At 40.8% G+C, this 22,387-nt stretch overlaps 1 protein-coding gene across 1 annotated transcript in view; it reads left to right on the forward strand.

Annotated features, from left to right (window-relative positions):
* The window catches only part of LOC135224101 (uncharacterized), a gene marked incomplete at its 5' end in the record, with an annotated part of 64,140 nt that extends 49,565 nt beyond the window's left edge, over nt 1–14,575 (forward strand). Inside the window, 1 exon segment of the mRNA XM_064263012.1 lies at nt 8,567–14,575. Within this exon segment, the coding sequence (XP_064119082.1) occupies nt 8,567–8,797 (231 nt within the window).
* Nucleotides 14,576–22,387: the final 7,812 nt, after the last annotated feature.

Here is a 22,387-nt window from a genome sequence, read left to right on the forward strand (position 1 = left end):
CTATGCATCATGATGCTCGCAGTGTTAGATGGATGCGTTGAAAAACGACTTTTGTTCCGACACAATACAAACCCTCGGTCCTTTAACAATAGGAAGTAGCTAGCGGCAGCTGGAACGGTCGTAAGCTTCGAACAAGGGGAGAACGGTAGTTAACTGCTTGTCCGACAGTCAGCGCCCCTGCGCGTCTGAGAGGAGAAGAATCACTTTTGCTTTCGGCCGCGGGTGTGAAGGACGTGTTCGTCATCGCTCTCTGCCCGCTTCATCGTCGTATGCTTTGTTTATATTGTGTTTTTTCCTACGGTTTGTTTGACTTGAAAATGAAAGTGCAAGTACCCTGGTTTCATTTTCATTACTTAATTATGAGCCAACATGGAGCTATCGCCGTAGATGCGGCGATTTCCGCTCTTTTCATGAAATTGTTACCCTTGAATTATGTCTCGGTGCCGAGGGTGGGCGCGCTCGCGCCGAGTCATGTATTTTGGGCGAAAGTGTGTAATTGAAAAAAGTAAGTACTCTTTTCATTATATTTTTGCCCTGTGCGTTCGTTGCCGAGAGAGTGATTGCGCTCGGCACGAGCCTCTTATTTTGTGTGAATAGAATGCAATGAAAGTGGATTTGCAATTGCAGTATTCTTTTCATTTGTTTAATTGCATCAATTTTAATTTTAGATCAATTTCCACTCTTACCCGGGAATTGATCCTTACGATTTATTTTTCTGTGAAAGTGAAGTCGCAAGTGCAGTATTCTGTTTCATTTTCATATATATTTTATGATAGCATCATATTATTATGGATCAAGTTTCCGCTCTTACCCGGGAATTGATCTTTTCTATGAAGTGAATCGCAAGTGCAGTATTCTGTTTCCTTTTCATATTACTTTTCACTGCTGTGTGGGGGTAGGGAAGCGAAGGTCTGCCAGGAAGTCGTCGGAAAGCTCTCCCGCGACTCCCTTGGTATCCGATTCTTCATTTTCTTTCCTGCCCCCTGCTCAGCTTCCTCGTTGTATTTTGTATTTGGGGCTTCCTTGCGTTCGGGGTGGGGTATGTCTCCCCCCCCGTGCGTGAGGGAACCCCTCTTACTAATCTGTCTGTGCTACCGCAGGTGCTACATCCATGGGAGACGACCTTGGACAGGTATGGACCACTGCGGCGGCAGGGCGTGCCTAGCATCCACGGGCTGCTGCAGCGTCTAGCGAGGTCTGGGGCGGTCTCCACTACTACCTCTACGGCCGCTTATGCTGCTCCCCCCTGCCTGGTCTACACTCCCCATGCTGTGTCGGTGACGCCGTCTGCCGCTACTAGGGCCGGTCGCCGCCGTACCGAGGGGGGGGTATGCTGCCGCCGCCTGTGTTCTTCGTGTTGCCTGCCCCAGACTTCCGCTGTTCCAGCAGCTCGCCCCTGGACCGGCCGCCAGTACCCAGGTTCCCGCTGGCTGCCGATGATTCTACGAGGCGATGGCTGGGCCTGCCGTACCTGCCGCTGATGTGGTTCCCGCTGCTGGCTTGGCTGTCCCTTCTGGGTCTACCGCTGCCGCTGTTCCTGCCGCTCCTGAGCTGGTTGCTGTACCTGTCGCTCCTCGTTCCTGCGCCTGTCCATGCTGGGCCTGCCCACGGTGTATCTTCCCCAGTCCCAGGTCCTTCCAGACAGGTGCAGTCGGGCCGTGTTGCTTCGGCAATAGCCCAGACTCCGGCCTGGATGGAGGACCTGACGACTGTCCTGCGTGAGCTGACGAGGAAGAGGAAGAAGAAGAGGAAGGTGTCATCTTCGTCTTCATCGTCTGCTGCTGCCTCTTCCCTTTCGACTTCTAAGGCCCATAAGCCGAAGAAGAAGAAGGCTGCCTCCCCCCCTAAGAAGTCTCCTTCGGGAACTTCTAAGTGCCCGTCCCACCCCGGTGGGATGGGGGGTCCTTCTGCTGGTCCTCCTGCTCCTTCGGGAGCGGGGCCCGTCTCCCCTTCCGTAAGGAAGAGATAGACGGGGACCAGAGGAGTACCGGTTAGCACTGGTACTTCCTCGCCTGGTGCTAGCGGCGATGCCGCTACGCCAGGTTCCGGCTCGGTCTCTCGTTCGCGAGAGATCCCGAGTGTACGCTCTCCCTCGGGAGACCGTGCAGCCAAAGTTTCGGTGCCAGAGTTCGCTCGGCACGGAGCAGAAGGTGGTGAGAGCCGTCAGGTGACTCTCGCCAGGCCAGCGGCCGCTCTCGCAGCAACCAGCTGGTAACCCGGGTTTCCCCCCTAAGAAGGCTACTTCGGGAACTTCTAAGGGCTCGTTCCACTCCCGTGGGACGGGGTGGTTCTTCTGCCAGTCCTCCTGCTCTTTTAGGGAACAGGCCCGTCTTCTCCTTCCGCAAGGAAGAAGAAGACGGGGACCAGAGGCATACCGACTACCACCGGTACTTCCTCGCCTGGTGTTTGCGGCGCTGCCGCTACGCCAGGTTCCGGCTCGGCCTCTCGTTCGCGAGAAGTTCCGAGTATACGATCTCCCGCGGGAGAGCGTATAGCCAAATTTTGGCGCCAGAGTTCGCTCGGCGCCAGGACCGTGGCACGGAGCAGAAGCTGGTGAGAGCCGCTCATGTGACTCTCGCCAGGCCAGCGGGCGCGCTCACAGCGACCAGCTGGTAACCCTGGTAGATGTGACTGTCTGACCAGCCGCGGGCTGAGGCTGGGAAGAGGTTCCCCCCTCCCGATCGTTGGTACCACAAAGCGGTATGACGCGCCGCGAGGACACGCACCGGTCTCACCGCGACAGTGGTCTCTGCAGGGACCGGGCGGATAGGTGGACCAGCAGCAGCTCCTCTGCACACGAGATCGTGGCCACTGTTCTCGGACCAGCCGTTTCCCTGGGAAACGGCTCGACTAGGCCTGCAAGTTGCCGATCGCCTGCAGCCCTCCAAGCCCGCTGGTTCTGCCAGCGAGCGAAAGAGGAGCGTCATGTCTTCCTCTCCCGTGCCTGCAACTTCCTCGGTTTGCACCAGGAAGAGCGAGGCACAGCGGGGTGATCGTGAGGGGCATGCCCCACACGATCCCGTCACGATGCCGTAAGTACCAGGTATGATCTTCGGACTAACCAGGACGTACGCGCAAGTGGCAGGAGGAATCCGAGAGGGGTCTATCGCAGTTCCTCCTCCTTAGGGGGAGGTTCTTGGAATGCTCTTGTTCGAGGGGCTTGACGGTCCTACTCTGCAAGATGCTATGACTTCCGAGATCCAGAGGAACTTTGTCGAGGTTATGGCGCTGATTCGTCAGCGCAACGACCTCGGGGAAGGATCGCCGCTCCCACCAGCAGAGCCCACGTCTCGGTTCGAGTCGTTTTGGGGCCCGAGAGGGAACCCAAACCGACGGTGGGTCTGCTGCGATCGGAGCTTGCCGATTCTGTCTTGAACCAGAGTCTCTCGTCTCCGGATAAGAAGGCTCTCTCAGATCTGGCCGGTCGAACAAGCTACTTCCACCTCCTCTACTGCGACAGTGGCGTTTCTACGTGTCTTCGGACACCGTATTTAAATACCCCTTCGGTCCTCCTGAGAGGTTTCGACCTCGATGAGGACTGGAATGAGTCGGAGGACGGTATCGACTCTCTTCTGTCAGGTGTCGATCAGTCCCACCCAGACGGCGTTCACAGTGGCGGCAGACCCTTACCTACAGGGCGAGTTCGTAACCCTCCTCGGGAAAACGTTTTCTCCTGACGATACGTCTTCCCAGATTCTGAGAGGCCATCGCCGCAAGGCGATGGCTGTTCCTACTCTTCTCCAACTGCTAGTTCCACTGGGAAGGCGAGAGAGTATCCAATTCCTCCCCCATTCCCTCTTTCCTTACGGCTACGAGGGAAATGGGAGGGATCCTACAGAGATTTCTCTGTAGGATCCCATGTTGGGGACTGCGCTACCGGGGGGACCTTCGGGTCCTACCTGACGTAAGCCCCGGTCGTTGAGGAGGGATCCTGCCCCATTCTCGATTTCTACGGGAATCGAGAGGACCACCAGCCGATATCGTTTGACGAATTCGGTGGGGGTTTCGCAGAGTGTTTAGAATTCTACGGATTTCTAGCGCATTCAGAGTGTTTCGAGTTTTTTACGATCTCCAAACACTTAGGAGAGACCACGGTCCAAAGTGAGCGAGACGAGAATCCCTGATAATTGTTACGCGATAATCGGGAACCTCGCCTATGCTTGAATTCCTGGAATTTCTAGCATTGGGGAAGAAGACTGCTGCTGAAAGAAGACTATCTCACAGTAGGCGGCCAACCTGGAATAGAGAAGAACAGACGGGAACATCCAGTTTGGCTTGAACTATCGTGTTAGTTATTCTGTTCACCTTTGAAGCTTTCCTTCGAGGAAGACTTCTCCTTCACTCTCTTTGATAGAGATCGAAGGTGGTCGATCTCCAATCCTTATTTTGTTTTCTTGAAGGAAAAGAATTTAGGATGGAGATCGTTGTTCAGAATCCTACAAATATACTACGTATATTAACCTCGCGACATGATTCTGCTAAGCAGTTGAATTGTCCGAGGGGTAGGCGCATATCCTAGTTACTCTACGGATTGCGACTTAGACGAGGAGTATTCTAATTGCCTGCAACCTCCCAGGAGTTTCCAGTTTCAATTTTATATACTTATGGTTTTGTCACGACAACACCATTTCAGCTTTTGTATTTATCGAAATTCGTTTCGCCTAAAATATAATTGCTCGAGCATATCTTTTATGCTCGATGGTTCTAGCCGAACGCATTCCTTCATGGAAGGGATTACTTGGCAACTCAGGATGACGAGTCAGCGACAGCTACTTCGTATTGAATTGCCTGAGGCAACTCAGTACCAGCTGCCGCTTCGAGATGCACGGTTGGTTATGTCTTTCTCCCCTGCTTTGATTGAATACTAACCGTATCTCTGCCCAACAATCACGGACTTAAGTCTCTGATTAACGGGGATTCTCGCATACATGAATGACCATCTACTGCTGTGACGCTCGAATTCATCGCCTTCAGTATTGCGAGAATTTACAACAGATATCTCTTCGACTTTCATCTTTCTGTTTACCGCACGGTAACAGAATTCTGTAATAGTCTCTTGCTGCATCGCACTGCGATAATGCGAATGATTTTTGCGGAATTTGAGTTTGTCCTCAAAATATCTCGTATTCGGAGGTGTGCAATTATTCATTGTTCACCCCGGATTAGCAGATGTATTGAAAGACATCGCCTATTCCCACACCTGCCAGCTCTACTTCAAAACGTTCAGCCCATGAGAAGCAGTTCTTCAGGCGGCTCTCCCCTGTGTTTTCATTACTGAAGAATGCCCCGCTTCCATTGCAACTACGACTTCTCACCGGACAGCAATGAAATAGCGGTTAGCGTTTTCAGTCATTTGTAAGCACAGGTTCAGAATCTTGAGAATCCTTCTCTTGATTCAGCTGGAAGACGTAGGTTGCATTCATTGCCTACCTTCGTCTTCAACGTCACATAGTGTTGGTTCTCCTTAGCTGAGATTCAACTACTATGAGAGTGTCTTGCCTTCAGGGACCTAGGTCTCTAGACTGCAATTGACTTTCGCCTTTTGAGCATATGCCTTAAGAGAATCATCACCTCGCCGTCCGGCATTGGTGACAAACAAATACATTATTTGTTTGGTCTCGGCATAACCCTTTAAAAGGCGAAGGTCACGTGACTTACTCGGATGCTTGGACAACTTGCCTCACTTCCGATACCGAACCAGTCAGTCGGCAGCTATCAGAGCGCCCGAGGCAGTTACGAACTACGCTGTGGACTTAGTTCGGTTGTTACGGAGCAATCATTACTTCGTCTTAATAGCTTGTCACAGTACCCATACCATCGACACCCACCATGGAGTGTCGGTGTCCTATCCCACTACCGAGAACTTCGCTGCATGGGGATAGGAGGATGCGAGACTCTTCGTGGCAAACGGACAGACCAGTATGGGTACTGGACATCACCGAAGTTGAGAAGAGAGATAGGTCATGCGACTATTCCCTTCTTTTCCTCTGAGGAAACTGCATGACTTTTCCTGCGAAGTCAAGCATCCAGGGGATGGGGATCTGTGACGCTCTATTTCGTAGCGAAGACTCAGAACCCTTCGGTCCCTGACGATCGGTTCGAGTCGTTCACAATCCCCTCCCTAATGGACTTCACCGCCTTCGATGCGAAGGAGATGCTGCTTTGTCCGCAAGAACTTCTCCGTGGCGCAGGTACTGAAGGCAGGGGTCTTTTTCCTTGGGACCCGTGGTGGCTGCTCAACACGTTGTGTAGCGAACCCAGACCCTCGCAGGCTGAACAGCATCGAGTCCTGGTGTGACCGTATGAATGGATGAGTGAATGAGAGTGTGACTGGCTCCTCTTCCCATCTTTTTCTTGCCCTCTACCTGTGGGTAGAGGGACACGGTCGTCACCCTGCTGGATAAGGACGAGATGCAGGTGAGCTACTCAACAGAGCCCATCCTATCCCTTTCACTAGGGATAGGAGCATATATCCACCACTTCCTCCAACAAGGGGGAGGAAGTGGATGCCAGCTTGAGACAAACCCATACTTTATGTTGCCTCTTGCAAACAGGAACAAGTTCTTGCTTGCTGGTACGAAGAGATACGCTTGCCTCTCTCTTAGTACATGGCCCAGAGGCCTCTGACCATTGATCCTGCGGTGCACATCCCGATCAATCGGACAGAGGCTTGGACCCCTCCCTCGCTCTTACGACCAGGGAGGCTTTCCAAGGTTGGAGGAACACCAGTCTGTTCACCAAAAAGACTCAGATTCCTCCCACCAAGAAGTGAGTCTTCCTATTGTTAAAGGACCGAGGGTTTGTATTCGTGTCGGAACAAATGGCAATTTGTCGAAAATTGCATTTTTCCTAACTATACAAACCTGAGGTCCTTTACATATAGTCCCACCTCATGCCACCCCTCACTCTGCATTTTTTTGCATGGGCCTAAAGCAAAAGTGATTCTTCACCTCTCAGGCGCGCGGGCGCGCGCACTGTTGGACAAGCAGTTAACTACCGTTCTCCCCTTGTTCGAAGCTTACGACTGTTCCAGCTGCTGCTAGCTACTTCCTATTGTTAAAGGACCTCAGGTTTGTATAGTTAGGAAAAATGCAATTTTCGACAAATTGCCATTTTCAACACGAAGCCGCATCACTAATGTGTTGATGGGGCAGAGCCATTTCATTACTCAGCATTGTGATGCACCAACGTTCAGAGGGGAAGGATGTCCGCTCACCACCACCCGCCAAACCCCTTGAGTGGACAAGGACTAACACAATACGTTTTATTGAATTACTGAAGGAACATCCATCTGTTTGGAACATCAAATGCAAGCATTACAAGATGAGGAACATCAGGAGTGCAAGCTTGGAAACCATAAAATCAGTTATCGAGTTTTGTAAACTGTACATTGCAGAATGAAGACATTACTAAAAAGCTGCACACCCTGAAGTCTGGAGCTGACACGGAAGATCTCTACACTCCGAAGTTATGGTGTTTTGATGAGCTGCATTTCCTGTAATAAAAATATATTTGTGTACTTTGTACCTATATTTGAACCTTACTTTCAAATAATCCTCCCCAAGGACATCATAGATGGCTTCACAGATTTTGGGATGATTAGACCGAGGCTCTGTTTTGAAATCCTGGTTGAATATTGGAGGCTTGCATATGATCCTCCAGCTGCAAGAACGAGCTGCTGGTGATATGCTGTCTCAAAAGCTGGTGTCCTGCCTACAAATATATGGTTCAATTTTTTTCAAACTATTTATAAAATGCAAGGATTGGCATTCTTGCGTAATTTTCAAAGTCTGTAGGATTTTGCAGCACACAGAGCAACTACACCCCACAGTAGAGTCTCCTGGCAAAGTACATCATCGGCAGATATCCTGCCATTGAAAGCTGAACTGCAAGAGCAAGTGACCAGTGTTGCAGTACAGTTTGGCCGCTATTTTTTTCAACACCACTACTGCATCACGTAGCTGATACATGATGGCATAGTGTGTACCATGCTTAAGGTTCTGTTCCTTATGTGGTGCCGATCCCCCCAACAAAGGCTCTTTAATTTTCCAGACCTTAGAGGTTAGGTTTTCTTGTCTGCTGCCTGTTGTAGGTGTAAATGCTTGTATTTGCCTATAATCCTGGGTTTGGAGTAGCTATATTTTTTTATTTTTTAAATGTGTGTGTGAGTATTAATGACGTTATGTAGAATTAGCCACTCATTTTAATTAATTTGGGACTCGGTTACTGGGAAATTCTAGACAGCTCTTGATGGTATTGTTTTTAAGAGTAACTTTTTCCTGATCGTGAATGAATTAAGTCTTCTACTCAGGCATTTCTTCTTATAGTTGTTAGCTTTAGGGCTTTCCTAATAAATTAAGGCAAATCATTTTACCAAATGCTAGTTACCATTACAAAGAAGTGCGGAGTACTTTTGGTTTTGATTAATTCATTCCTGAATTGGATTGTTCTTACAACTTGTAATATTTTATTTCTTGTAAATATGAAGTTTCTGTGTAAATTTTAATATTGCCTTAAATGTTGTGGACTTACGACCAAATCAAATTTGTTGCTCAAATGATTTCAGGTATGTAGGCAGTTCTTCTTGAAGACATTAGATGTCTCAGAGAAAGCCTCAAGAATAGTTCTTGAGAAGATGGTGCGGGGTGAGCTGGGTAGCGACAGTGGAGCCACATCTCCCCTAGGTATAATCCGTCCATTATCTGCACAGGGAGAGACGCAAGAATCTGCTAAAGAAAATGAAACTAGCAACATGAGTAATGATGATTGCGAAGTAAAAAGTGAAGGCTCTTCATGAGCTCTGTTGGGGACTTAAAGAGTTGATATATTGGACCATTTATAAAAAGAAAATATTTTTACAGAATAGGAATGTATCTATTGTATTATTCCCTTTATTTGGTTGTAAGAAAGGTATTTAAAATTTAGTTTTAGGTTTGTAGTACCTAAAATTATACTTGTTTCATGTAGTGTACATGCATAACTTTCAAGCTATAAAGATCTGAGAAAATGTCAGTTTTTGCATACATTTTAAAAATTTTCACTTAGTATTGATGTTTTACACTTTTTTCCTCCAAACCTGAAAAGAATGAGAATAATGGAGAAGTGCTTAAGCTATAAATTAAGTAACTATTTTCAGCATTAGGAACCTTGTTGCTTCTTTTTCTATATTTTTTTGCTTTAATTCCCATCTCTATATCTCAGTCCTTCCAGCATCATTTGTACTTTGTTGCAATTCACATTTGCAAGTTTTACCCAATTGTGAAAGATTATTACCTAAATGCACCCTCTTTTGTGGGAGTAATGGAACCGAGATCAAATGTAACCAGAGCAATAATTGATAAGGTAGTCATATGACTGGTGTAAACTAGTGCACAGTAGCAGGCATGTAGAACCTTATTGCGTGAGTAGAGAGAGCTCATAATTGCTTCCATATGAATTGATATTTTTGCATTAAAAAAATAATAATCCTTTTTTAGTTATGGTTTGCCATTCCTCCCATGTTCAGTTAGATTCTCGTAGCGGTTTAATTTCTCTTGACATCCATTTTCGACTACTGGATTACTATAAAACTTTAAGGAAGGTCTATCAAGAAGTTGTGGACATGGACATGAAAATTTATTTCATAAAGTTTAGGTATGATTTGCTTTTGTTTACATGGTGTTTTGGAAGCAGCCATGATACACTGTATATACATTTTTTCCCGGAGTATGTTTATGAAGATTTTTTATTTATGGCGTGAGAGAATCATTCATAGCAGTTCAATATGTTTATTGCTGTTGCTCATGATGTAGTTAAGTATTGTTGTGGAATTGATGATAAGAGGGTTAAGAGAATAGCAGATCTTCCCTAACTGTAGAATATTAAATAAATATACAGCAGTTATTTGATTTCCTAATAGTTCCATTGTTTTAAGCTTGTGGCCATTACCTGTGCTAGTTGCAAACAAGGTTGAAATATAGTAAAAAATTTGTATGTAGAAAGGCACCCATATCATTTCTTTTGGGGGTATAGATGAAATATTAATTAGATTATCAGTCCCTGTAGGGATCCCAAATACTGAATGGTTGATACCCTATAATTATTGATTTTGTATAAAAAACTATTCCATAATCTGTTTGTGAAATTCTTTTAATCCATTTCTGTTCAGTGAATGTACTGTTTATATACTTTAATTTTTTATTCAGCATATATACTTTAATTTAATTTTTTATTCAGCATTCCTTTCAGTAGGCATAAGGTATAGATGATGAGTTATATAGAGATAGAAAATTGTCAGGGCTTCATGTAAAATGTATTTAACATCTTGTTATTTAGTATAGTTTAGTTTCATCTAGATTGAAGTTTGTGGAGGACTTAGATTGGTTTTAGGTTTTGAACTAAAACCGTATTGGAGTCATTGTCTATCAAGTGATTTCCAAAGTTTTCTTTACCTTCATAAGGCTTTGCTATTTTGTTTTGATCCTTTCAAGTTCCCAGAGACCTCTTGGTGTTGGCTTGCAGCTGTTCTTGATCATGATTTTTGTAGAATTTGAAAATTGAGTAATTTCTGCCATCTCATGTTTTTACACTGAACCCCATGTGTTATTGGTTGAAAAATTTTTGTTTCCTTTTCTATTGCAAGGGCAGTTATTAGTTCATTTTGGGTCATTTGTAGAAATAGAAGTGTTATGTATATATCTGTACAGTTTATATACATGCCATATGTGATGTTTTTGTACAGACTCCAGTATCTTAGTCCTTGATGCTCTCAACCAAGTTTGTTTCTAACTCATGAATGGTAGCCTTCAAATAAATTTTACTTTGACTTTTGATTATATTCTGAAGTTGTATTTCATTTTGAAGTTAAGTGAATACTATGGCCATAGTTCCATTATCTCCATGTGTGCACAGTACACTATTGGGAAGAAATTTTTGCAGGTTTTGGTAAACTGTTATGAAAATTTCCCTCTAGATTTAACTATTTTGATATGGCTTTTTCTTTCTTTTTTGGATGTTATGTTGGTGGAGGTAAAGCACTTCAGTTAGTATATAGTCTTTCAACTCACTTTTGTTTAAATGTTAAGCTCTTGAGATGTCAGTTTATCATGAGTCTGATATTGCAAGTAAGTAGAATTAATGGATAATTGTACTATATATATTTTCCACTGAGTCTGTCAACAGTAATTGTTCATTTCAGTACCATTAAAATTTTGTTAACCATGATATATTGTATCAACTTGATCTTTTTGAAGCATGATCAGTTCCTCTTTTATTTAGTTATGGTTACTTTTAGTTAAATGCAGTGAAGAATTTTTAGAATACAGCAAATTTTGTGCTGCTGGCAACTTTAGGGATTTGAGTTGAAAGCTTTTACATTCCACGAAATGGTAGAGTGGAATTGCAATGGACACACTGCCTATTAGCCTATGTAAGCTACAGGTTTACTAAGAAGTGCAATTTATTTAAATCTGTTTAATTGTTTAAGGATAAGTTATCCAGATGCTGCATCAATAGGTGGAGGATCCACTAAAATATACATCAGTAGGTAAATGGTTCCTTTGTAAATGCAGTGTTGAATTGGTTAGTCAAGTAATTTTTGTTTCTTAACATTCAGAAAAGTTTCTTTTACTGTTAAAGTGTTTCCCCAACATTACTTAGAAGTTTTGTGGTAAGCTGCAAATCAAAGATTTGTGGTAAGCTCCAAATCAAGATTGCTGTTTTACAAGTTTTTAAAATGATCAAAGTTTGTAATGTGTACCGAACACTTCCAGATTACAAAGAAGGTCAAAAGTCGTCATCACATACCATCATCCTAATGCCAGTAATAAAATTTTCTCTATTAATGATTCTTAAAGTTTGATAGATGTTTATTAAACCTTATGATTACTCTGGATTTCTTAAACTTGCTACTTTGAGAGCAAGACAAATTCTGTTCATGAGTGTATTCATAAGCATGTGTGCAGATATCGTCAGTAGTGAATGTACATGGTTTTCCATTTGGTTATTTTTTCCCTTCATTGGTAATGTAAAAGTAGAGAAGTTTAGAAAAAAATTTCAGAAAAGTAAAGATGTACAAAGCAAAGCATATGAAAAGTTGGTTGAATGTCTAAAGTTCAGAATTATAACCAGTGATTCAGGGAAAGGCTGTGAAATTGATATACTCTACATCAGTTGGTAATATTAGTAAAATATTGTAGCATGTTAACACACTGCTAGTTATTCTGCAATTTGCAGTTTTCAAAGATTAGGGATATCGTCATTTATCCAAAAGTTTAAAAAATAATGAAATACAATATTGGCATAATTATTGTGGATTTGATCATTATATAAATTTATCCATAATTTATTTATGCTGAGATGGAAAGATTTATATTACTGTATCAAATGCCATTATAACCTGAGGTGGCAGATGATGATTATAAATTTGATGCAAATGGAAAAGTTTGTGATTATTGGATGCTTATTAATAGTTCTATGGTATGTAACACTGTTTCTATTCAGTAACATAGTGATGCTTGTTAATTTATTATCATTGTAAATGATAAAGAGAAAATATAACTTGAGGTATATAGTAAATGTCAAGTGCAAGAAGGAGGAAATGTAACGCGAGATATTTATTAAAATTTCTATTGGTAAAGTGCAGTCACCTTGGTTTCATGGTTGTTGGACATTGGTAATACCTTGTTGTTGATTTTGTATGTGCAGTTGGTCATAGCAGCAGCTCCTAGAAGGCTTGTTGCCCTTTGATAAGAGAAATATTTCATTAATGATAATAGTTTATGGACAGCATTAGTGAAGCAGTAATCAAGGCAAATGACTCACTGGTTGCCAGCTTCTTAGTGAGTTATTATGGAAGGACTGGATACCAGGAGTATATAAATTTTGAATATATTTGTAGTTCCATTGAAAAGGATGCATGTGACAAGATGGTTGTATAACTGTAATGTAAATATATTTTTAAGCAGTAAATAACACTTCCAAAAACAGTACTGTAATAGGTTAATTGTATTTTCTCTTGTCTGGAACATTATTGAAGTACTGCATTTGCATAGGTTTTTGTGTGTGTCTAGTCTGTTTTGATCTCAAGGTATAAGAAGCAGTCTCATTGCACAATGTTTCAACAGTAATCAAGACTTGTCTTTGCAGAAACTTGAGCACTATTTGCATATTTTTATCCTTTTCAAGAATAGTCTGGACAGGTGGCGCAAGTTTTGTTTTTGGATCACTACCTGCAGATATCAGTTTTGTCCTGATCACACTAGTACCTTCTTGCACCCATGCCTCCCACCCCCCTTCTTCTTCTTCCTCCGATAATCAAAACTGCTTTTAAATACCCTTTCAAAATTCTGTTTTTCTTTATTACATGTCTGTCAGGTTTGTAAATTTTATAGATTTTGCCCAAAGCATAAAAGTTTAGTACCATTCATTAAAGCAATGTGGCTGTACCTCTGCCTGGATTGTCTGATCTGTTGGTGAATTAAGAGATTCCAATATCAAAGGTTTTGAAACTATTTATTGTAAATTGTTTGTACTCCTGTTATCCATATCTATTATATTGTATTGAAATGCATGGATTATGGACTTTTGGTAAATCGGCTTATTGTTTAATTAAAAATACTAAGCATGACTGATTTATTACAGCAATTGACTTGGTATTTTTATTTTTGGTATAGCAACATTCAGAATAAACTAGGAAATAGTTACCTTATGTTCTTTGTAGATTTGGGTTATGGCAAAGCTGAATTGCAGTCCCTTAAAGGAATTATAGTTGAATAGTTTGACGTCTGCATAGGTTGAAAGAAAGCCAATATAATTTTGGGACTAAACCATTTTTGTAGGGTTTGTTAAGGGCAAGGTTGAATTACACATACAATACTTTATTGAATAATAATTATCAGATAGTTTTTTCAAGTAATGATTTGCTTAATTTTTCTTCCATGCTTCCTACTAAGTAAAGCATATGTATTAAGTATTGTAGATGTCAAAATCCCCCTTCCAATTTGGGGGTTTGAAGTTGTAAAATAGTAGTAATAGTATACTTCTAGATTTTTAAGCACTAAAAACAACAGGGTTTCATTATAAATTAAATTGTAAATTACAGTTAGGAATTGGCTGATTATTTAAATTTTAAAGAATGATATTGGCACTGATGTTCATTATTGTGGCACCTTGTTTCTCCAAAGTTAACTTGGTGAATGTGTAAAAGGGGATGCCATGCTCAGTCGTGCAAAGCACTATGTTACAGTGCTTTGAATTAATAATGGTATGTTACTGCTTTTGTTTATATGAAAATCAGTAAGTTCATAATCTTGTCCTGTCTTGCAAGTTCATGTAGCACAGCACATTTGTTGTCCTAATTAAGCTGCACTTTCCAGTTTTGCATTCCATATTGTACTGGTGTTTTCATTGTTTTGCACATAGAGGATTACATTTTCAGTGAAGACATGCATACCAGAATGCACAATTTTCCATGTTATATAATTTTTATATAGATATGCAATTACAGCGCAGTACTGTACTGTATTTAGAATACACAGTTTTGTGGGTTATGCATATAACCAACCTGAATAAGAGAAAAAAAAACTACGTAAATTTGTTTTTGGTTTTATTTTAGTGTTTATTATCCTGTGCACCTTGAATTAGCATTCGAAATTTTGAAATTAATTTGTATTTTTCCCAGACCTATAATTCTGAGGTCTTTTATATAGCATAAATGGCCATAGCTGGTCTGGTCATTGAAAACTGGTAATGATAGCTGACTGGCAGTAACAGGGGAGGGGTTGGGGGACCCACCCACTCACTTGGGCTATATCACTTTTTCCTTTGGCAACTTGGAGGCAGTTTGGGGTTGGTTAGAAGTAGGATTACAATAAAAAGACTTCATTTATCTATCTATGAAAGATACAAGTAGGTCCTCAACTTAGGGCAGGGGATCCATTTCAGTGCCACACCCTAAGTTGATTTCTGCCGTGTGTGTGATTTGCTGTTATGGACACCAACCCACAACACTAAGTGCTGTTAACTTTGTCTTCTTGCTGTTGGCACCATAAATTGATGTCAAAGATTGAATGCACCAAAAGTCGATGACGATCAGTTCCAGTGCCGCACCCCAAGTTGATATCTGCTGCGTCAGTGATTCGCTGTTATCAGCACTTACGGACCTGTAACTTATTGTATCAAGTTACAACGGCCTAAGTGCTGTTAATTTCTATTCTTGCACCATAAATTGATGCCAAAGATCGAATCCACATAAAGTCCCTGACGCTCCGTATTAAATTTGTTCCCATGAAAAGACAAATGGTCACAAACCTTCATCCACAGGAGGGAAGAACTACCCTGAGATTATGACTGGTGATCTACCACCTGGAAATGAAGTGAGATGGGGAGGGCTGACAAGGTTCCCCATATCAGACAGTAGTACCCTGTAACCTTTGCTCTGGACGAAGAAAAAAAAATAATTTAGGCTTCCTTGCAAGATAGGACCAATTCTGAAGGCAGCACAACATCACAAAATCGTATGCCACTTCGGTGGCTGAGAGTTCGATTCTCGGGCATTCCATTGAGGTGTTAGGGATGTGTATTTCTTGTGGTAGAAGTTCACTCTCGACATGGTTCGGAAGTCACGTAAAGCTGTTGCTGAATAACCACTGGTTCCAAGCAACGTAAAAACACCATACAACCAACCAGGTATACATATATTTGCTCAACTGCCTACTTCCTTGCTGAAAGACAGACAAAAAGGTTCTCATCAACCAACAAAGAAGGCCACCCATCAGAAGCCCTTGAGTAACTTACCTGAATCCCAACCAGTCATGACTACTGGCGGGAGGAAGGAAGAGGAATAGAATACCAGTCATTCCTCTTTCATCTAACTAATAATAACCACATCCTGAGGGAGATGTCACACAGGTACAACAAGTTGAAGGCAGTTTGCTCCACTTGCCAGAAATCCCGTGATGTGGGCAAAATCCTCCTGAATACCAAAGATGGGGGCTTATCATGAATTCAGGAGCCCCTGCAGGAGATACAGAATTTGATGACTTACCAAAGTTGGAAGGAAACCATGTTCTTAGATACTTCTTTCATTTTGCCTCTTGGTACCAACAAAGAGTTGTCAATCTTTGGGCCTCAGGCGACAAGTCGAGAAATACAGTAAAATTTGCACTACATACTACAGCATTTCATCTTGGTCATAACCTTTAATAAAGAGAGAGAGATATCAAGGGCTCTCATCAGGAAACGAGGGGTTTCACCACAAGCTGGAATGCATAAAACTGAAAAGGCTCTATACCTGCAAACACATCAAGTATGAAACTAGGCAATTTGCCTAACCTTTTTTTTTCCCATGCTAATGCTAACAAGAAAAGTGTCTTTATCATACCATTTCTCTCCTTAGCCCCTGTAAGGGGCTCATAAAGCACCCAATGAGCCTACAAAAGAATGCAAGTAAATTGGTTGAAACTAGAACATGAAGACCACTGTGACATTGAAGCCACTACATTAAGCTGGAAGACATGCAAAAGGCCACCACATTTAACTGAAAAAGACACAAAAAGTTCAGCAGTAGCCCTTGGCCATAGATGTAAAGAGCTTGTTGCTGCTGAGGCATACAAATTCTGCTGAATAGCAGCTCTTGACTAGAAAGATATCCTTCTCACAACACCAACCACTAAAGATGACCCACTACCTGGTAAAGACCAGAAGTTGATTTCCTGATGGTAACAGAAGTCTCCTGCACAACGCCATAGTGAAAAACCTCTATATTTGGAGTAGGTCAATACTCTTCTGCTACAAACTGTTCACTACTACATGGACTGGAGTTGTGGTACTTCAACAAAGATGGCTGCTAAAACTGGGTGGGGCATTTGTGTACCCCTCTAAATGCATCATGAAGACAGCAGATTTGGATATCCTTTGGTTTGTGGTCAGCTACGAGTTGACAGGGTCATTCTCAGATTGAGAATGATCAACACTTGGTTACTCACTTGGCAGATCAGGAAGAATGGTTAAAAACATAGATGCTAAAACTGTCCCATGGGTGTTGTTTATAATACATACAGCTCAATAATGTCTGGTAGTGCCTCAGTGCCGTGGTCGTTATGGTCTTTACCTGCCACCTCGGTGGCCACGAGTTAGATTCTTGGGCATTCCATTGAAGCATTAGAGATGTGTATTTCTGGTGATAGAAGTTCACTATCGACGTGGTTCAGAAGTCATGTAAAGCCGTTGGTCCCAGTGCTGAATAGCCACTGGTTCCATGCAATGTAAAAATACCATACAAACAAACAATAATGTCTGACACCAAACATGGTGAGCCCTAATGTTGTTTTTGTCCATAGTCCTCCATACATTAACTCAACAGACGAAGTGGGAAGCAGATGAATAAATACCACTTAACAGAATGGTATGGTTGGAGGAGGCACAGCACAGGAAGAGGGTGATAATGACAGAGTATTACCCTTGGAGGACACCAACAGACTACTGTCTTCCTCCTTGAATTGTATTTCTCCACTGGCAGGTGCCACTCAGCAGGTGACCAAGACACAAACTCCACAGGTAAGAGGCAGCAAACATTCCTGCACTGCATGATGAACATAAACAATGAGGGTTGGTACCACACGCAGACATGAGTCATTCCAGTCACGAGAAAAAGCCAAAATTGTTAACCTCGCAGGGAAATAGTAAATCAACTTCAACAGTAACCATAGTGGAGAGCGCACCTGATGTGTCTGTGCAGTCAGCCAGCAGAAGTCTACGTGATAAAGTCCAACTAAGTTGGTGAGTAGGTCCCCCACCCCTCACTTGTTTGCCACAAGTAGTTATCAACCTTGCTGCCAAGCCCTTTTACTGTCAATTTCCATTTCAGTGCTGAATGACCTCATGTCCCAGTGCTTGGTCTTTGGCCTAAATTCTATATTCAACTCAACTCATAGGTTGGTAATTTCACAGAAATGAAAAGTAGTTAACAATACCTATTGTGTGAAGCAAAAAGTGTATAAATAAAACAAAATTATCCATGTGTAGTCAGACAAAAGTAATTATACGGAGTCAAAGAAAATTGAAAAGCAAACTTCTAAAAATTTATGTTATTCATATTAAAATTCATCTGATAATTTGGGGGAGATGAGCATTTAGGTATTTTACTCTGATAAATTTATAAATATTGATTAACCACATTAAAATCTTATGGAAAGGAATACTTAAAACCTGGCACACCTTGGCTTTCTTACTGAATTGCTTTTAAAACTGCATATGAAGGTAAATTCATATACTTATAATAATTTAGCAATCACAGTATGTATATAAAAATGTCTCTGTAAAAAGTAAAGTACAAACACTACTTATCTGAGCATCTCAAATGTTTCCAATGTCTGAAAGGCACATTTTATACAGTACTATTTGAAAAATAACTAAGTACACATCCAACTTAACAAGGGAACCTAGAAATAATTGTTACAATTCAAAATAAATTAATACTTGTGATCTAATATAACCATACAAACATTTTATAAGGGATGGATGACTTATAAAATCCTTTCATAGTCATCTTCAACCTTAAACCCTAAAGCTTCCTGGAACAAATGCAGCAGCATGTCAACTTTTGAGTTTGATAACCTGAAGCTATCATATGGCATGCTGCCCGAATAAGTAAAAGCAGGCATTAGATATCTAATCATTGCAGAATAATAATGTCAAACACAAATACCTCCCAAGGACTTTTTTGTTTTGTTTTAATGAGTAAACTGACAGATAAACTATAGACATATAACTTAACATTCTAAAATTATGGTGGAGAATATGAAGGACTTGACAGCTCTCGAACTGATGCTAAAGGGTTGCTCTTTGGCACTTCAGGAAATTTAAGGCCTGGGGAAGAAATTTCATACAATTAATTTGTTTATCAATAACTGTGTAATAGTTGGTTTCTTTAGCAATCTGAGACAGGAAGACTTTCACATATTACTATATAACCTTGAGTAAAACTAAAAAATTAACAGCATTTGATAAACTGGTATAAAAACTTTCTATTATCTATGACTAGACTATAAAGGGGATGGGAAAAGGTAGGAAGGATGTGAAATGGTAAATATCCAAGATAAAAATCACAAATATTATTGAAGTTGAAAAAAATATCAATGAGAAAAAACTTTGAGAATGTACATATGAAGAGAATATACATGAATCTAAGGATGTTCTACAGAAGAGAAACTGAGAATTTAATACATGAAAAAATCTGGGGCGCTTCAAGTAAACAAAGTTAAGGCTCAAATTAGAAAAAAACAATTTTTGTTGTTGTTGTTGAAAACAGCTGGTGAACAGTCAATGGAGAGTTGACCATAATTTCAGATGAGAACTGGGCAACTGAATAAAGAATACAATAAGTAGTACTATAAAAGAAAGAGGAAACACACTCCAGTTTATAAAATGGATATGTAAGACTGCTATAAAAGTATGGCAGAAGTTGCTGGAGTAAATCCTTTTATTGTTTATCACAGTAATGGCAGTAGTTTTAGGCTCTGCAAGAGAAAAACAACTGACAGCTGTTAATAGAGATGACTTGGTTTTAACAGTAAAATGAAAGGATGCGGTCTTAAAAATTTGTAAAAGATTTACAGAGGAATTACAAGATAGCTAGAAATCAATATAGGCAAAGAAAAGACTAGTACTACTGTGATTGAAAAGAAAGCAAGGTAGAAAATGCTGTCAGGCAAGTAGCAATGAGATGCTATGGCCAAAGTATAGAGGGTAAAAGCAAATTTTATATGGAATGGGGGATTCTTGATGTCATAAGTTATAGGGAGTTTTATAGGGACATAAATGATGGAAAATGTTGGAAGCTCACAGACAAAGTACGTATATGGATGAAAACTTTGATGAGATGAATATTCAGGAAGAGAGAGTACAAGAAAGAAGAGTTGCAAAATCTACTCAAACATTTAACACTAGAAAAGAAAAAACAATGTAAAACTGTCCATGATGAAAGATCTCCTGGACTGGCAGTTTACAAATGGTACTAAACCTAAAAGGTCAGCCAAACTTACCTTGCATGTGGTTTGCTAGATTTGTGTCAATACTAGATAAATCTTGGTCTTCTGTAACAAGTTGATCTAATTCTTCTTCAAGTGTATCATCATCTACATCAGTAACCTGTGAGCTCACTCCCGAAGCAAGAAGTGAACTTATGTCCTGACATTCCTCTAACACCTGTTTAAATGCAAAGGACAAAGTAATATCACATCATGGTAAGAGTATACTGTGGAAAGTATGATACTTGTGTAAGGTATAACTAGTCATAACTGAAAGGAAAAGGAACAAGCAAAGGAAATTCCAGAAATAAATACAATTACTGTACACAAGATAAAACTTATCAGGAAGTCCACTTAAACTTTGATGCCACTATTTCACCAATTAAAAAAAAGAAAAGAATAAAGCACATAAAAATTATCGCACGCTGCAGTGTACAATAAATTTAGATTAACTGTATCTCCTGCAGTTTAATGGAACTAACTTCTCAGTCTGAATGAAATGTCTCATGAAAACAAAATCATAAAAAATAAACAAACTTCAGAGGAAATTTAGTAAACATATTAGTCTACTTAAATCATTAAACATATAATGTAAAAGTATAATTTTTCATTTTAAAAATATATTCATACAAAACATAGCATTCACTTCACAGGTCTACATAAATGCATTTGATCTGTATCCAAACAAAACTAATCAAATTAGCACTACTGTAGTCCAACTCTCATACCTGCTGTAACTCATCCATAGTGGTTGCAGCAGCATCAGCAGAACTATCACCAGCAATGGAAGACCGAATTGCCTCTACACCACTGCGGAATGCCCCAAGCACTTGCCTTTGAAAATTAAGATTTGGAGCAAATTAAACCCACTTCTGCTACATATTTTACCCAATACCAGCTACACAAAACAAAAACTTTTAAAAAAGCTTGTTTAATAAATACAAACCTCTTATTTTACTTAAGCTGACTGAGTTATTCCTTAAATCCAAGTAAAAGATCATGATTTACTGTTTCAAGATAATATTGCTTACATTACACTAACAAGCTTTTAATTGTATGACTGAATCAGAAAATTATGGAGCATGATGGATATATGAATAAAGACAAAATCTAAGCTTTTAATTACTGAACACAGAACCATTCAAAACTGAGTTTCCATGAAAATGCGCAAAGTTTTTACAGTGTATTCATTGTAAGTTGCTACTCAGGTGGGAGACTACATAATGGGTTTTCAGTATCCTTCAATAAAATCTAAAAATTTGGTAATACATTGCACTTTTTAAAGATCAATTATATCTCTTGATATATTAAATATACCAGGTTCCATTTGCACACAGTAATAACACAAAATATACCTAGGAAAGTGTTTGCAATGTTATACTAACCATAAACAAAAAGTAGCCATTTTATATTTCAATAAAGGCTAAACAAGTACGTACAGCAAATGTGCAAGAAGTGTGGATAAAGCAGGAACTTTCAAGAACTTTTTTGAAATAAGTAACATGACTATGATAAAATGTACTGAAAGCTACTAAGGGTACTGTCAACTTACACCCTCAGCAAAAGATATCTTTCTGATACTATACAAGCAGAGTTGAATACATATAGTACGTATATATACAATGGTCCTTGATTTACAAAGAATTCGCTTAAAGTAAAATTATACACACAAGACTGGAAAATAACTGAAAAAATATACATGAAGTTAAAAAATGATATTGTTATGATACAATAAAGTTTTATACATACTTACCTGGCAGATATATACTTAGCTATTAGACTCCGTCGCCCGACAGAAATTCGAATTTCGCGCACACGCTACCGGTAGGTCAGGTGATCTACCGCCCTGCCGCTGGGTGGCAGGAATAGGAACCATTCCCGTTTTCTATCAGATTTTCTCTCTACCGCCTGTCTCCTGAGGGGAGGTAGGGTGGGCAATTAATTGTATATATCTGCCAGGTAAGTATGTATAAAACTTTATTGTATCATAATAATATAATTTTTATACATTCAACTTACCTGTCAGATATATACTTAGCTGATTCACACCATTGGAGGAGGGTAAAAGACAGCTAATTACTGATTTAGACAGGAATCACAACATATATTGTAGGTAATAAATAAATAAAACCTTGGTTCCTACCTGATTAGACTGAAGACTTCATGGTTACTATCCAGGAGTCTGCTTAGTCTCAAGAGCCTCAGCGAGATATTGATCTATGGCTAAGAGTTCTTGTGGGTCTGCCAAAGGGGTCTTATCCGCTTACTCGGCAGAGCCTGGAAGGACCATGTCAATGGGTGCTGATCCACTTACTTGACAAGAACCTTATTCAAGGAGAACAACACCGATCCCGATCACCTTAACCTAACACCCGTGTTAG

This window comes from Macrobrachium nipponense, chromosome 10, assembly GCF_015104395.2.
Source record: "Macrobrachium nipponense isolate FS-2020 chromosome 10, ASM1510439v2, whole genome shotgun sequence".
In the NCBI taxonomy this organism is placed as follows: Eukaryota; Metazoa; Arthropoda; class Malacostraca; order Decapoda; family Palaemonidae; genus Macrobrachium; species Macrobrachium nipponense.